Source organism: Penicillium argentinense, assembly GCF_028826775.1.
Source record: "Penicillium argentinense strain IBT 30761 chromosome Unknown utg000005l_segment0_segment0, whole genome shotgun sequence".
NCBI classification, from domain to species: domain Eukaryota; kingdom Fungi; phylum Ascomycota; class Eurotiomycetes; order Eurotiales; family Aspergillaceae; genus Penicillium; species Penicillium argentinense.
In genome coordinates this window covers 2,276,369-2,292,116 of record NW_026622664.1, presented here as the reverse complement: position 1 = coordinate 2,292,116, position 15,748 = coordinate 2,276,369, and the positions used below count along the sequence as shown (strand labels likewise).

Sequence of the window (15,748 nt, the reverse complement as noted above, 5' to 3'; positions counted from 1 at the left end):
GTTATTGCATTGTCTTTGTCTTGCAGGAATGAAAGATCCTCATTCAGCCATTGAAGGGCTAAATGATGGCTGCTAGCACCTCGACGAGGCTCCCAGAGTAAGTGTGCTAAGGTTAGACAAGCTTGGATGGGGGCCATCTCAAGAAAGGCTATAGTTGGCATAGGATCCCTCCAACTCGCCCTAGAGCTCTGATATCAAATTCGTGGGTAGTCGGCTCCTCTTCGACGCCTATATTTGACACCCGAATTTTCTGTGACCTATGTGGGCTTTGCGCAGGACCAACGAAGCGGCCCTGGATTCCGGAGTGGTGCCAAAATCGCGCGCGATAAGAATCACTATCTGGTCTCATCAAGCTGACCCTATCCAGCGCGTTGAGGGAAAGGGTGCTTAAATTATCAAGAGAGTGGGAGACCACATCACCGAGTTGGTCGAGCCCATGCCGAACGCATAGAGTAGTATGATATGGTTTGGGCAAGTATGCTGCTGACAAGCATATCGCCGCGTAAAAGGCGACTATGAAGTCACAGGGTCTGATTGGCTTCCATAAACGTTCTCCTGATCGTAAATCTCGACGGGAATTTGCTGGATATCCAGCAACAGGATGCTTCGGGGGTTCGTGACTGGCGTGGGTGGCATCGGGCCTGTGCTTCATTCCGCAGTATGGTAATCTGGAGAGGGCGAATCACACACTTCGGGTTGAATAGGCGAGGGCTAGGAGTGGAGCAGGCTGTATCAAATGCCGTCTAATCATCGTTGCTAGCATCGTTTTCAATAAGAAGGTCCTGCAGAGTGAGTACTTGTTTGCACCATCTGTCCTTTGCCTTGTGCCCCTGATCGTCGCAACGGGTCGAGCACAAAAGCACACAGCCCGGAAAAGGGGTTCGACACGCTGGATCTAATATGGCGCGATAGGTCGAGGCCGAATAGGTCAGCAGGGTCCACCGGAACAAGCAACGCGGGCCCTGCAGCGAGCAAGCGGGAGACCCTGACGGACGCCGCAAGCAGGCAAATCCTGAAACCGGCCGGGCTCCACTCGTCGACGTGTCCCCCAAAGGGGCCCGCCAATCACAATCCCCCAATGGGTCACCGCCCCATGCGGATCCTGGCTGGGTTTCTTTGCCCCTAAAGACCCCCTTCCGGCATTTTTCCATCTACACTCACTCACCTCAGTCACTCTTTTACGACTTCTCGCAATGGCTGCCAACAACAAGGACGAACGCAAGCTCGAGAACGGCGCTACCGCCCCTCAAAGCAATGGCATTCACCCCGCCTTCTACATTGCGTGCGTTCTCACTCCCCTTGCTCGCAATGGCAATCGCTAAACATTCATCAGCCTGTGGATTGCCCTGAGTTCCAGCGTCATTCTGTTCAATAAATGGGTCCTGCACACTGCCAAGTTCGGTAAGTCGCGGTTCCGAGTCCTGGGGGAGAGGGAAAAATACCACTCGCCCTGCGGATGAAGTGGAAATAGGAATTTCACAACTAACTCGAAATTGCTTCTAGAATTCCGTGAGTCGCCTTCATCCAGCCATCGGCATCCCGGCATCGCCCTTTCGCATCGAAGACCCTACTAACAACATCCCTTCCAGCCCTGTTCCTGACGACATGGCACATGCTGTTCGCGACCGCCATGACCCAGATCCTGGCCAAGTTCACCACCGTCCTGGATTCTCGCCACAAGGTTCCCATGACCCCTGCCACCTACACGTAAGTACCTGTCGTATTGAACCCAGATGCGAATCTTCGGATATATTCCCGATGAACGGTTGCTAACTGCGCACTTCAACAGCCGTGCCATTGTCCCCATTGGCATCATGTTCTCCCTATCTCTGATCTGTGGTAACCTGGCCTACCTCTACCTGAGTGTGTCCTTCATCCAGATGCTGAAGGTAAATAAATTTCCCAAAACCAAAAATTGCTCCATCGTAATGCGATAGGAGCTAACTGTTTTCTCTTCTGTAGGCTACCAACGTCGTTGTGACCTTGGTTGCCACCTGGGCTTTCGGCATCGCCCCCACCAGCATGAAGACTCTGGCCAACGTCGGTATCATTGTCATCGGTGTCATGATTGCCTCCGTCGGTGAGATCAAGTTCGACCTCCTCGGTTTTCTCATCCAGGTCGGTGGTATCATCTTCGAGGCCCTGCGTCTGGTCATGGTCCAGCGTCTCCTCAGCTCCGCCGAGTTCAAGATGGATCCACTTGTCTCCCTGTACTACTACGCCCCCGCCTGCGCCGTCACCAACGGTGTCATCACTCTCTTCACCGACCTTCCCCGCATGACTATGAATGACATTTACGGCCTTGGTATTATGACTCTTATCGCCAACGCCCTGGTCGCCTTCCTGCTGAACGCTTCCGTCGTGCTCCTGGTAAGCATACCCTGGATGTGATTAGACCAGAAGGACCTTCGCTAACTCCTTCACAGATTGGCAAGACTTCTGCTGTTGTCCTGACCATGGCTGGTATCCTGAAGGACATTCTTTTGGTTGTCGCCTCTATGGTCATCTTCCGTGACCCCGTCACTCCCCTGCAGTTCTTCGGCTACTCCATCGCTCTGGTCGGACTGGTCTACTACAAGCTGGGTGCCGAGAAGATCCAGGCTCTCACCACTGATGTCCGCCTGCAGGTTGGTGAGTACCGTCGCGCCAATCCTGCCCAGGCTAAGGGTATCATGGCCGGTGTTGCTCTGACCATCATCCTGCTGGTTCTCTACACTGGTGCTCCCTCTGCCGCCAAGGTGACCAACTAAGGAACCACCGACAACGGAAGCTGTGACCAAGGGCTAGGCACTCGCTGAACCTGCACCGAATTACCTCCAGCGTGCCACAGTACAGCTTACCATTATTTTCAGTAACATTTTTCTCCTTTTATTTTGACCTTTTTTTTGATAGAAGGGTGTGCTTTTGCTTTTCTCGGCGGAAAGAATGCATGTAAATTTGGCTGGTTATAGATCACACGGTCCCATGGTGATCAAGGCGAAGGCAATTTTGCAGGCTGTATCTTTATCACTATTTCTAATGATTGGGTTTTCGTTCGCCTGACAGCCTTGAAATGACCATTGGATACCATCAAAACAATATAATCCTGGGATAAAAATTCAAGCTTGCTCCGTGTCTGCTCCGTAGGATATCGCGTCTTGACCGATTGACTAAGTGTTGGGTTTGATGCGGCCATATCCCCTTCATCTATCAGTGGAAGTAGTGTGTGTTCCACGTTTTACAGGCTGTCTGGTTCTGTTACTCATTTTTTGAAGCCCCTGATATTTATCCATTCAGTTGTGTCTATTACAATGTTTCAAGGTCTCACCCACCCAATCAACTCGGACGGGTTGGCAGCCACATCATCACATTTTGCAACACATCACGAGGTTATCTCAGTGTCCGATATCATGTTGTGAAAAGAAAAATAGTTTCTATTCCGGGCTAGACCATGATCATGATAACATCATTGCACTAAAGACTAGATTTGCATGCTATTCCCTGAATCCATATCCAATTGTACAGTACATATTGAGATAATCAACAGCCCATGATCCCCGCTCATATCGTTAGACTCCAACAAGCGCCATCAAGCTAACGAATAGTGCACCCATCACACTGCCGCTTGTTTCGAAAGACGCAAGTGCCGCGTTGGAGGTGGTGGCAGCGGTATTGGAAGCAGTCGAGCTGCCTGTCGCAGATTTGGACCCCGTCATCGTCATGACAGTAGAAGATCCTGACACCGTAGTAGTCATAATAGACTTCTCAGGACTTCCCGAGGCAGAGGTAGCTGTGGCTGAGTATTCGGTGGTAGTGAATGAGCAGGATCGAACAAGGTCGTTGGCATCTATTCCTACATTAGCTATCTTGGCAATTTGTTTCGAGGCCTGACACCGTACCATTGTCACGCCCGTCTTTGCTGTATTTAGTAATACAGGCATCACATTCGGGAAGACTCTTGGCTGCACGGGGATCCTTGCAGATGCAATCCAGCTCGGCAGTGTCATCGTTATTTGTTTTCTTGTCGCAGGACGAGGTCAGGCTAACAACCGAAGCACACACGTCCTTGCACTCTGATGGAAGGTCATTGGCATCGATGTCTCCAGCGACGACATATGATGCCAGAGCAAAAGCATACAGCAGAGGTGAGGCGCGCATGATGAATCGAGGGACGGATATCAGTAAATGTAAATAGCAACGGTTGTTAAATTTGGCGTTGATGAGAATGACAAGTTTGATGCGTTCAATTGTTGAATTTGTTGAACGGGGTCGCGCTTTTATAAACCAAGAAAGGGTTTCGGGAAGTCTCCGCGTTTGACACATCCCGGCATTCATCGGCCCCCTCTCAGCTTCCGACTCCCGCCCAGATCATGATGATCATTCAAGGCACCAGGATTCGCACTCCACACAGAGGGCGTTAAAAATAGCAAGGTTTGGAATTGGCCTGCGGGGTAGATTTACACGGTAGTTCGCGGGTGCTAATATTGCTTAGCACTAGGTCCAGAAATGCATCTAGTCTCTGATCTATGTACAGACCCTTAGCTCCGGTGACGTCAGAACTGGTTGCCAAGACCACGCAGGCTGGGTTTCCGTTGCTTGGCAGCGCCAGTTCAAATGCTTGCACGCTTGCTGGTGCCGTCTTCCGAGATGGCAGTATATTGTCTTCTAAAATGGTAGTATGGCGGTGCAGCAGGCAGCTAAAATACCCCAGGGCTGTAGTCGATCACCTGGGCTTTTTCCAGCAGGCCGCTCAGGCTGCGGACGAATTCCAGATGCACGGGGTCCTCCTTGCAATAATAGTCTCGGTCTGCTGCGCTAGCAAATTCCATAACAAAAGCATGTGTGATGCCATTCTGGAAACGATAGTTTCATGTCAGTGTCTTGCGAAGACTGAAGAATTGTACATCATGAGTCCATATGAGATTCCTCGATGTCAACTCACCTGAATTCCCTCCGGCGAATTATCAGCTCCTCCCGAGGATACCTTCATGTAGGGCTTTTGGGATGAAGGATGGAGACAATTGTCTTTCAGCCCGACTAACCGTTGGCATGTCTGAGGCAAAACGTCCTTGGCATCTAGTTCCACGAAACTGGGGTTCAGTCATCATACCTCATTGATCACTTTCGCATCAAGGCCGGCTTTGAACTGGAACAGAACAATGTGGACAATCGACATGGTGCTGCCTGGGACTGTTTGCACGGACTCAACAATAAGAAAGTTGGGAGGCGCAAGGTGGATGCAGATGGGCTCGTGTTTCGAGGTGCTCGGAAACGAAACCGCGGAACCCCGCAGGCGGCGCAAAGGACACAAAGCAGCCACGTGACTCCCATTATCTAGATCAGATGTTTGAGATGACCGACTTATTTCATTCATCGAGTATAGCCTCATGTATTCTCGTCTCTTTATTCGTCTCCTAGAGGTCTTTATATCGTGATTCAGAGTGAGCCTCGACGGTAGAGCATTCCGGAAAATCAGTTTATTTTTATTCCTTCGCTAGTCGAGGAAGTGCAGTATAAGAGATGGAGATACCCTAGGGTAGTAAGAGTATCCATTCTCAACCATAACTTCCGATTTGAATCTGTAATAGAACAACTCGTCTTTGTGAGCCAATATGCCTATAAAACGAGCGGAACCATTCTTCCATAACATCACCGCGCATCCATGCGTTCTTGTTCCACCGCCAGACACATCTAAGTGCTAAGATATTAAGTTTTCGTAGAGCATAAGGCATTTTTGCAGTGCCTATTAACCATAGAGGCATTCGGTCTGAACCAGTGGCATTAGTCGTCACTGCGAGAGTAATCCTGGTCTTATCTTTTTTGTATCCAGGACTACCCTTACTTGATAGACCTCTATTTGGCATTCGACGCCAGAATAGACCAGTTTCATCTATATTATAGATATTATTTGGCTGATATTGGTCGCAGATAGCCTGAATAGCTTCTATCTCAGTATATATTGAGGTCGGGACTAATGCAGATTCGCTGTAGGAGGTATAATATCGGATCGAATGGCGCTGTTTGAACCGGGAAAGTCACCCTTCAGAGAAGAGCGGCGGGTCGCGGTCTTTATACTAGGGTATTTTCCTCCAAAATTCGACGGCCTTGCTCTGAATCAATGGCCATGTTATGGGAAAGCCGGCAGCCTCGTGACGTTGTTGCCAGATATGTAGGGCCTCGTCTAACAGAGGCCATCGAGGTGCTAACGGGCGTTTGTTCTGGCCAGCAAAACCCGTATCAAGGTACTCGTATTTAGATGAAAGGATCTTTAAGACGGTTGCACGGTTGATATGACGCCTGAATTTAGATGCAAACCACTCAGCACATGCTCTCTGAGTAGGTTTAGGGCGTGTCTCAGATGCATAGACACGGAGTGCTTTTTTCTGAGCGTCGGATATGTCTTTGTTAGGCTGTTTTGGTATTGGTAGCTTGGCTTACAGGGCGACCGAAGATGGGGTGGAAGGGATAGAACCCAGCATTCTGATTGGCTGTGTTGATATGACTAAGCAGAATAAAAGAGAATTTTTTGTGCCAGATAAGAGTGTGCCAGTTGGTCTTCCTTATATATGATAAAACTCTAAGAAGTGGGTCCATCCACGGAATTTTGGTGCCTAATGGAAATGTGTGCCTAACCTGGTCATGCCGAAGACGGGAGTTTACTGTAGACTTCGCCGAGGCGTCACAACGGTTCAAGGGTCGCGCGCCACGGGGGCAACCTAACGTTGGAAATGGCACTTTGGCCATGAGAGGCCTTGACGAGGCTCTAAGTTCGTTTTCAGGAAGCCCGACACAACTTTGTACGTACAGGGATATATATATTGTAGTGGGGAGACCCCTTCCCCCTAGTACATGGGTGCCATCCAGGCTATGTGACATAACCGGCAGTATACAGCGGCCGGATAGCTAGTTCTAGAATACACCTTACACCTTCCCGACCTGACCCCTACATTTGGGCTTCTCGCTATTTCCTGATTGATACGCGTGTGTTTTGTGATGGTTTTTCTGCTGAATCGACCCGCACGTCTCAGCGCGTGCAGCCATCGAGCGTTCCCCTCTTCAATATATAGTAGTCGTACCCTGAAACGAAATGATTTTACTGGCTAAAATAGGTAAATAAATTGCAGAATCAACGGGTTCCGGTTCAAGGCCAATAGAATAGACTACGGTTGATACACACCGATAGTGTTTTTCTGGAGCCTTAATGTGGGGGTTCCGATAATTCCAAGGGTTTTCTTTCCCCTTATCATTATGTGAATGCAAAGGCCCATTATTTCCTCCATTCAGGCTTTCTACTCTGTCTAGTATATGCTTAATGTCCTGCAACAACCAAATTCACTGGCCGATCCATTCAACATCCCTTTACCTTAACATTAAACATCCTCCAGCGCACCAAATGCCGTACCTAGTTGACCTCGAGATTTAGCAAAGTTCGAATTCTATGATGGTTGGCGGTGGCTGGAAATACAAGTCGGACGTACACACGGTTTCAGACATTTAGTCTACCTCTCAGTCGTTCCCATTCTGCGTGTTCGACTGGGGTAAGAATGTTCTCCGCGCCTCCTCGTGGACACAGTGCCAATAACGAGGGTGACTATCGGGTGCCACACAGCACGAAGGAAGGATTCGAGGATATAAGGAAAATGTGTGAGATAGAGGGTGTTGAGTTCTCCTTTTGCCCATGATGGGGAATATCAAGTACTGGCTGGTGACAAGCTGGTTTGGGACACCGAGGGAGCTTAGAACTGTCCCAGTGTAACAGATAATTTAGTGATACAGCGATATTCGAAATCAGTTTTACCTCCATTCTCTCTCTTTATTTCCCAAAGCCCCGCCTCAAGCGAACATGTCCGTATGAGGATATCTTTCCGTCGGCCTTACATTTACCCATGTATATTGGATGATAAATCCCCATAAATTACAGTAATTTCATCATTATGCTCCCACTGTTCCAGCGATCACCATTTGGGCCCAGAAATAAAGCGCATAACCCACAAAGATCCAGAGCCACCCACGGCTTTTCGGCTCAGAAGATCTCCCGAATGCATTCTTCGCAACAAAAAGGTCGCTGACAACAAACATAGCAGCCCCCAGGGCTCGCGAGTGCAACCAGCTGGTTGGAACGATCAACGGGGACGTGGATGTAGCGGCAGCAAACATTGTACCAATGATAACGGCATAAACAGAAACCAATGGCTTCATATCCGGAGCAATACCGAGGTCCAGTACATTGTTCTGGAGTGAGGAACGTGGCCGGGGATATATAACACCCAACCATTTTGCAGCGCCCACTGCCCCTACGAACGTGGCGGCAAAGGCTGTCCAGGAGGTCTCGTAGGAATCTTGCAGGAAGGCTACAGTGTAGGCTATATGAGCTGCTGCGAAGGCGACGATACCGAGTTGGAAAGATATCGATACTTTTCCTGGCGCTTCCGATTTGCCGGAGGTCGGGTTTTTACTGTCCAAGCCATGGAATTCACGCCGTGAAGGAATAAGAAAAAGTCGCCCAGCAAGGAAAAGCTAAGACCGATGGTGATGAGACGGCGATAGTCTGACCACTCTGTGGATGGTAAGAGCAATGGGCTGCTAAGGAAAGCAACTGAAGAGAGCATTTTGAATACCGCCGTGCCCATGTGTGATCTGGATTTCCATTCCGAGAAAACCAGTAAGGGTAGCGAACCCAGCAGAAAGCACGCCGAAGTCGAAATTGACATATCCAAGAATCTGTGGAGACCAGACCAGACACAGGATGAAATGAAATAGGTGTTTGGATATACGGAGCAATTGAAGTTATGGCCAATCCATCCATGGATGTTCCGCCTCTCATGATTAAGCAGTTTTCTTGGCGACAAGCCGAGGTACCACATTTGCTTGTGAGACCGAGGTCCTTATATTTTTGGCCTTGTTATAGTCCTCGTCTAGACAAATTAAAAAATTATGTAGTAGCTAGTTATATATCTTTCATTAATTTGCAAATTTGGTTTAGGTAGGAATTTATAAAGACATTAGATTATTTCGGCAAACCAAGTGGATTTGTGTTGGTATTGTTGTAATTCAGAGGAAGATTGCTTCTTATTCTAGAGACAAGAAACTTCACGACTTATATACAGCATGCTGCCTCCAGATTGATTTCCAATCATAGCTGGTAATTCCGTGAGGTCTGGAATTGTTTCCGGTACAATATGATATATCACAACAGATATTCCCACGGTTACAACTACACATATAGGCGATTGGTATAGTGAGGCCCGTTCAATAATTTACTCGCGCTAAGACCTTGGCGGTGGGTCCAGAAAGAGTTATTAAGTGTGTGTTGGTCAAGGCGATAACGTAACCCACAAGCGAACCGCCCACATAAGCGAACCGCCCACCCATCTCAACCTATAATTTTGATTTGCATATAAAATAACCACAACGCCATTAAATTATTGATATCACTGCTTCGGACATCTATTTATCTTATGCCCTATCCCTCCACAACCACTGCATCTTGGTGGCGCCCGTTGTCGTGGTGTATTAGTCTCATTTGCGACCGGAGCTAGTTCTGGATGAACAGGATCCAGAGATTCAACGGCTTGGTTCGAACTGAATATTACGTCTCTTCCCTCCTGAATTGACATGCCTTCAGTACGGTCGATGCGTTTATTAGACCTCTTGCGTTTTTGTTTCCGAACCTCATTGGCAGCGCGCAAATCCCGGATTTCTTTCTCCAACATCGCTAGCCTTTGAAGCGTGACATGGAAGCCTTTAAGAGTCTGCTCTACCACATGCTTTGTAGGCGTTGGAGGGCTCACGGATCGATATTTGAGTAGAGCTTTGACTGAAGATTCTTGCCGATATAATTGTTTTGTGTTGAGTGGTGTTGTAGGGCTCCACTCACTTGATCGGCTTCCTGGTCGGCTTCCTGGGGGGGTTGGTGTTCGAAGCTGAATATTAAGCTTCGATATAACCCGATCGGGATCAAAGGGTATTAAACCAGCAGATTCGAATGCGCTCTGAATTATATCCGAGTGATATGAGATCTCGCGAGCGTGCGGGTAGGCGGCAAGGAAATCAAGCTTGTCAATATGGTTGATATTGCATCGAGCTTTTCGCTCAACCAAGCCACCATATGCGCGCTTTAGGTTCGCAAAACACCCGACATCTAGTGGTTGTAGCAAATGAGATGAATGCGCTGGCATGCAAATTGGTATAATATCATGTTCAGCGCAAAGTCGGTCGAATTGAGGTGTCAAATGGCTACCATGACCATCAAGGACTAGAAGACGATATTTACCCTTTGTACGGCTCGCCGTACTCGGAATAAAGAGATCTTTCAGCCAGCGAAGGCCAATAGCATCAGTTGTCCATCCATTATCACTGATTTCGATCCTCCAGTCCGGTCCTACCCCTTTATCTTCGTACCAAGCCTGGTGATGTGTCTTGGATTTGAAGATAAGACAAGGTGGTAATTTGAAGCCCGACGCACCAATACACTCGATAGATGTGACCCATTCACGATTTCCAGGTTGTTTAAGAGATCTCCGACCGTAGTATTCAGCACGGGTGACGACTTTTGCAGTAGCAATAAGACCCATTGCGAAGCCAGTCTCATCAAAGTTATATATATCGTCAGGTTGGATGCCGTTCTCATTAATCGTGCGTTGAACCAAGTCGAACCACTCTCGTATGACCTTTGGATCCTCGCATTTTGCTCGTTGGTAGTTGTACTTTCGAGAGAACCGAGATTTAAGATCATCATGGCGATTAACAAAGTTGTAGACCCAGTTGACGCCAACAGTCTGCGTACAGCGTTCGGCTAATAGAAGATTGGCCATTTCTGCCACCATAGCAGGCCGAGGAGCTGATCCACGTGAATCCATAGAGAGCACCCATTGTAGAAGTGATCTCTCCTCGTCTTCTGTCAATTTATGGTTGTTGGCGCGTGTTTCTGAGCGACTTTGTTGACCGTTGACGCGATCGCGTAGAGTGGACCAGGGGACGTCGAATTGGCGTGCTGCTTTGCGAATAGAGGTAATTTGACCATTTTGAATGGCATGCAGGGCTAATGAGATTCTGCCCTGCCTATCCTGCGAAAATCGGGCAGAACTAGATCGATTTGGTGGCATGGTGGATGGTTATAAAAGAGAGGTTATAGTACTCAGATCAAAATTGATGGGGTGGGCGGTTCGCTTGTGTGGGCGGTTCGCTTGTGGGTTACGTTATCGAGAAAGACTGTATGGTGTCTTTACATTCTCCCACCGACGTGAACCGCCTCGTAAAAGAAACGGCTTTACGGTTACGGACTGGACCAGTATTCGCTGCCCCACCAACAATGCTACGACGCCGACCGGTAGACGAGAGAGACTGGTCTGGATGGACACCGATGGAGGCGCAAGCCTGGAAAACGAGCGGATGCCTTACGGCTCCCCCGGGAACTTTGGCGAGAGACTGGGAGAGTCGGAAGGCATTCGTCCAGGCACCATGACAAGCGCCGCCAGAAGTGTTCATCGAGGACAGAGAGATGGCAGTGAAAACTCACGACCACATTCTATCCAAAGACCGAAGAGAAAGACCCTTGATTCTCTACACCGACGGGAGTGGGATCGAGGGAAAAATTGGAGCAGCAGTAGTCGTTGATCTCGAGGATCACCACGCTCACAGCCAAATGGGCGGCGAAGAAACGTCCACTGTATACGCTGCCGAGCTCAGTGCCATCGAAATGGCACTCAAATTAATCTTGGAGACCACAGAACCGTGGGCGGCACAGGCGAGAAACGGGCTTGTCATCTTTGCAGACAGCCAAGGGGCATTGAAGGCGCTCCGCCAACCACGGATGCCATCAGGACAGGTCTACCTGGAAGAATGCCTCCACCTGGTAAGGCAACACGCAGCCAATGGCCGTCAAATCCACCTCAGGTGGATACCTGCTCATCAAGGAGTGGCCGGCAATGAACGTGTCGACCGACACGCAAAGGAGGCGGCCCAGGAACCAGAAGGACCACAAAACCCAAACAATCGTTATATTCGCCTTGCAGCTGCAGCTAAAAGCCGCATTCGCCGCGAGGCAAAAATCGAGTGGGAAAGGTCATGGTCTATAGAGAGAACAGGTCGACCGACGAAACGCTTAGTCGAACGACCAACAAAGAAGACCCTGGAATACTGGTCCGACCTGCGGAAAGCGACAGCGTCCATTCTGATGCAGCTTCGTACTGGACGAATTGGAATTGGCCTTGCTGCCTACTTGACTCGCATCAATCGGCGCGAGTCAGCGAGATGTGGTTGCAATCTGGGGAACCAGACCGTCGATCATATCTTGCTTGAATGCCCGCTACTCCAAGATGAGCGTAACTGGATGAGAAACGCTCTGTCCAACCGCGGAGTTGCTCTGCGACGCGACGAGCTCCTGACGCGGCCAGAGGCTCGCATAATTGTGGCCGAATTCATGGTCCGGACAGGTCTCTTAAACCAGTTTCAAGCAGTCGACCCATTGGCTCTCGGCACGGAAAAAGGCGACGAAAAAGGATGACCCCTCAGGACAGTGTGACGGAAGGAGAAGGATGGTGCCCGTTAGGAGTGCAGTGCCAGGTCCACTGTACTCCCTTGATGCAAGCGAGCGCAGGAGCGGCAGCCGACGGCCCAGAGGGCTGCGCAGATGAAGGCGGTGGGGGATGAAGTAGATCAGAGAATGAAGTCTGATTGTGGAAAGGAGAGTGGGTAGAGGGGAAGCGACGTTCGTTTTGGATTTCTTTTCTTTATTTTGTCTATTTTGTCATGGTTGCATACATTCTCGGGCGACCAATCAGGGGCTTGCGTTGCAACCCATGGAAACAATCGTTCAGTGGGCTGGCGACCACCTTCAAGCTGTCGGCAGGCCTGACAGCATTCCCGCATAGCAGCATATATTTAGAGCAAGCTACATCGGGCAAATGAATTCATCATCATGTAAGAAGCCATTGGAACTAACTGGAGGGGGTCGTTGAAGGGTCGTTGAAGAAATAATTTTAGGTGATCGTGGAAGGTATCAAAGGAGGGGTTTGTTAGCAGAATTTGTTTTATAGGATTAATAATTAAAAGAACCGCTGGACGGTTCACCTTTAGGGAATTGTCGGTGGAATCGTTTAAGTCGTCGGATGAATTTGCTGAAGGGGGATGTTGAAGGGGGACATTGAAGTAACAAATTGAGAAAATGGCTAGTATAATCAAGTTTCTGAGTTGTTGAAAAATTGGTATGAAGAGTTGGTGAGAAAATTGCTCAAGGGGGTTTACTCCGACGCTCACACCATTGTCCCCACTGTCAGCAACGTATCAAAGGTGGTAAATCCTAACAGCTCTCTTATGAACTTCCCATTGTGAGCTTGTGCCATCGGCTTTTCTGCATACTCCGATGTTCTTGTGCGGGGTAAGCATGGCCTCGAAACCTGCGCGATGTCTCCAAGGTAGACACCTCAACCGAACTGCTCGGCCACGGGTACGCCATACCCATCGGCATTGCACCCAGCGCCATGCAAAGGCTAGCGGGTGGCGACGGGGAAACGGACGTTTCTCGCGCAGCCGCCTCTATGGGCTTAAGTCTGACGCTCTCTTCCAACTCGATCACTTCGCTGGAAGATGTGATGTCCGTAAACCAGCAGATAGGATCCAGGACGCCCTTTTGGTTCCAGTTATACCTCGCAAGCAAATTGGAGCTCAGCATTCCTTTAATCAAGAGGGCGGAAGGTATGCTCGACACAATGGTCCTTCTATCGTACCTCGGTATCCAGCACCCCGACGATTGCTAATATCGCCCAGCTACGGGGTACAAAGCGCTCGTCCTCACCGTCGACACGCCGATGCTGGGAAACCGCATCAACGACCGCCAATCTCCGCTCATTCTACCCCCAGGTCTCCAACTAGCTAATATCGGGAAGGACTATGGAAAAAAGTCCGACAAGCCAACGTCGAATCGAACGCTCATGGACGCGCGCTCAGCCAGACACGCGCGCGAGATCCGTCGGGCAATCGGCGATGGAGCAAGTAGCGCCTCATTGACATGGAAAAGACGATCGGGTTCTTGAGGGAGCATTCGAAGATGAAGCTTATTCTGAAGGGCGTCATGGCTCCCGAAGACGCGCTCCTTGCTATCGAGTATGGGGCCGATGCGATCATTGTGTCGAATCACGGCGGTCGCCAGCTCGATTGTGCGCCCTCGACCATTCAAGCATTGCCTGAGATTGTTGCGGCTGTTAAGGGTCGTATTCCGGTTATATTGGATGGCGGAGTCCGACGTGGAAGCGATGTCTTCACGGCCATGGCTCTTGGGGCTGATTTCGTTATGGTCGGTCGGCCGGCGTTGTGGGGACTGGCGCATAATGGGAGTGAGGGCGTTGAGACGGTGATTAATATTCTGGAGCGAGAGCTTAGTCGGACAATGTCGCTGTCTGGGGCTGTGGGAGTTCATGATATCTGCCGAGCCTCGATGAGGCGTTCTGTGGAGGGTCGTTTGAGTAAGATATAGTGTAGGAAGGAACGGTGTATTTGATATTCTTAGATAATCGGTTTAGGCATTTCTAGTAGTCATGCGAGATCGGAAACAGAAAGGAAAAAGGTTGAAAGAAATCAGACCCGACAAGCTCATGATCTATCACCGGTCAGCTCCTCGTCTTCATGGTCTTCGTGCTCTCCAGGCAGGTCCTCTCGACCATCTTGCCAGCTTGAGCAGTTCAGACAGCGTTTTGCCTAAGCCTAGTTAGTGACGAATCCCCTCCAGCTGGAATGTAGTTCTGGATATATTCGCACCTCGATACTAATGTATTTCTTGCAATACCTGCACCTGACGGTGGGTTTGATGATCTTGTTGTGAGAGATGGCCATGTACAAGTGAGCGACCGCAAACAGAGTCAAGCTCACCCCCATGAAGCTGACCATATTCTCAATAAAACTCCTGTGACACGAAATAGTCAGCAAATCATTGAACTGGGTACTTCGATATGTGGGGATCTTGCTTTTAGCATCTCACATACCCCCACGCAAGTACCAAGGCCCCATCATCCCGAGCTTGCTTGACAGTATTGTACCCTTGCCCCTGAACATAATGAGGCCCCTTCGACAGCACCGCGAACTTCTGACCCATATTCCGATTCAAGAACGGTAGCATTGAAATAACCGGCAAGACCATATCGGACACGAAGGACGTCACGACTTTCGTAAAGGCATTAGCAATTCTATAGACCTGGGTCAGCCCAGTCCCTGCGCAATTCAGCCAGCACCACTATAGAAGCAGGGAACTCCTACATCAAACCCAGTGCCACCTCAAGCACGTTATCGCGAGCCGCAAAATTGACAAAGGCGTCCCAGCCATGCTTGACCTGCTCGCCGGCCGTCTGGCCAACCCGGATCAGCACGTCGGTACTTTCGTCGAGCCCACGCATTGTGCGACGGATGGGGCTTGTGATACCTCGCGACTCGCGGGGGGTTTGGGTCTTTGAATGATCCTCCGATCGGCATGGGAGGGTTGGGGGCTTCGTCATTGCGCAGGCCGCGCGGTCATGTGGGCGTCGCGGGCGGGACGGGCGTCGATGGGGGCCCGCTTGGCAATGAGGGGAGGGCATCTGAGATGCTTCACGCTCGCCAATCGGGACTGGGGTTTGCGCAAATCTTGAGATCTGCCTGTGGAGGGGTTGGATCGACATTCTGCTATCGCTGTATCTTGTGCAGATCACGAGTCTTGGGGGTTATGCTGCCAGTGAGATGATGTTGTTGATATGTGAGTGTTGGAAGGCTCAAGTTCTAGCGAGAGGATTAGATTTTGGCT

The 15,748-nt window shown here is 49.7% G+C and overlaps 5 protein-coding genes across 5 annotated transcripts; 2 read left to right on the top strand and 3 right to left on the bottom strand.

Moving 5' to 3' along the window:
• Positions 1-1,172: 1,172 nt before the first annotated feature.
• Positions 1,173-2,750, top strand: N7532_005651 (sugar phosphate/phosphate translocator; the record flags this gene model as incomplete). Its single annotated transcript, XM_056618145.1, has 6 exons — positions 1,173-1,282; positions 1,334-1,401; positions 1,590-1,707; positions 1,790-1,889; positions 1,963-2,370; positions 2,427-2,750. Coding segments are annotated over 6 exons (1,128 nt in total), but the record flags the coding sequence as incomplete, so codon positions are not given.
• A 798-nt stretch (positions 2,751-3,548) lies between these two features.
• On the bottom strand, positions 3,549-4,137 carry N7532_005650 (uncharacterized protein; the record flags this gene model as incomplete). Its single annotated transcript, XM_056618144.1, has 2 exons — positions 3,549-3,826; positions 3,879-4,137. The coding sequence occupies 2 exons, from the start codon at positions 4,135-4,137 to the stop codon at positions 3,549-3,551; spliced, it is 537 nt and encodes a 178-aa protein (XP_056474303.1).
• Positions 4,138-4,676: 539 nt separating this feature from the next.
• On the bottom strand, positions 4,677-5,155 carry N7532_005649 (Dabb family protein; the record flags this gene model as incomplete). The annotated part of the gene is made up of 3 exons (XM_056618143.1): positions 4,677-4,832; positions 4,922-5,032; positions 5,090-5,155. 3 exons carry the CDS (start codon positions 5,153-5,155, stop codon positions 4,677-4,679), a joined length of 333 nt encoding a protein of 110 aa, XP_056474302.1.
• Positions 5,156-13,460: 8,305 nt separating this feature from the next.
• N7532_005648 (alpha-hydroxy acid oxidase) lies at positions 13,461-14,452 on the top strand (the record flags this gene model as incomplete). Its single annotated transcript, XM_056618142.1, has 3 exons — positions 13,461-13,674; positions 13,747-13,967; positions 13,997-14,452. The coding sequence occupies 3 exons, from the start codon at positions 13,461-13,463 to the stop codon at positions 14,450-14,452; spliced, it is 891 nt and encodes a 296-aa protein (XP_056474301.1).
• A 116-nt stretch (positions 14,453-14,568) lies between these two features.
• N7532_005647 (uncharacterized protein) lies at positions 14,569-15,365 on the bottom strand (the record flags this gene model as incomplete). Its single annotated transcript, XM_056618141.1, has 4 exons — positions 14,569-14,673; positions 14,734-14,878; positions 14,958-15,158; positions 15,229-15,365. The coding sequence occupies 4 exons, from the start codon at positions 15,363-15,365 to the stop codon at positions 14,569-14,571; spliced, it is 588 nt and encodes a 195-aa protein (XP_056474300.1).
• Between the last annotated feature and the right edge of the window lie 383 nt (positions 15,366-15,748).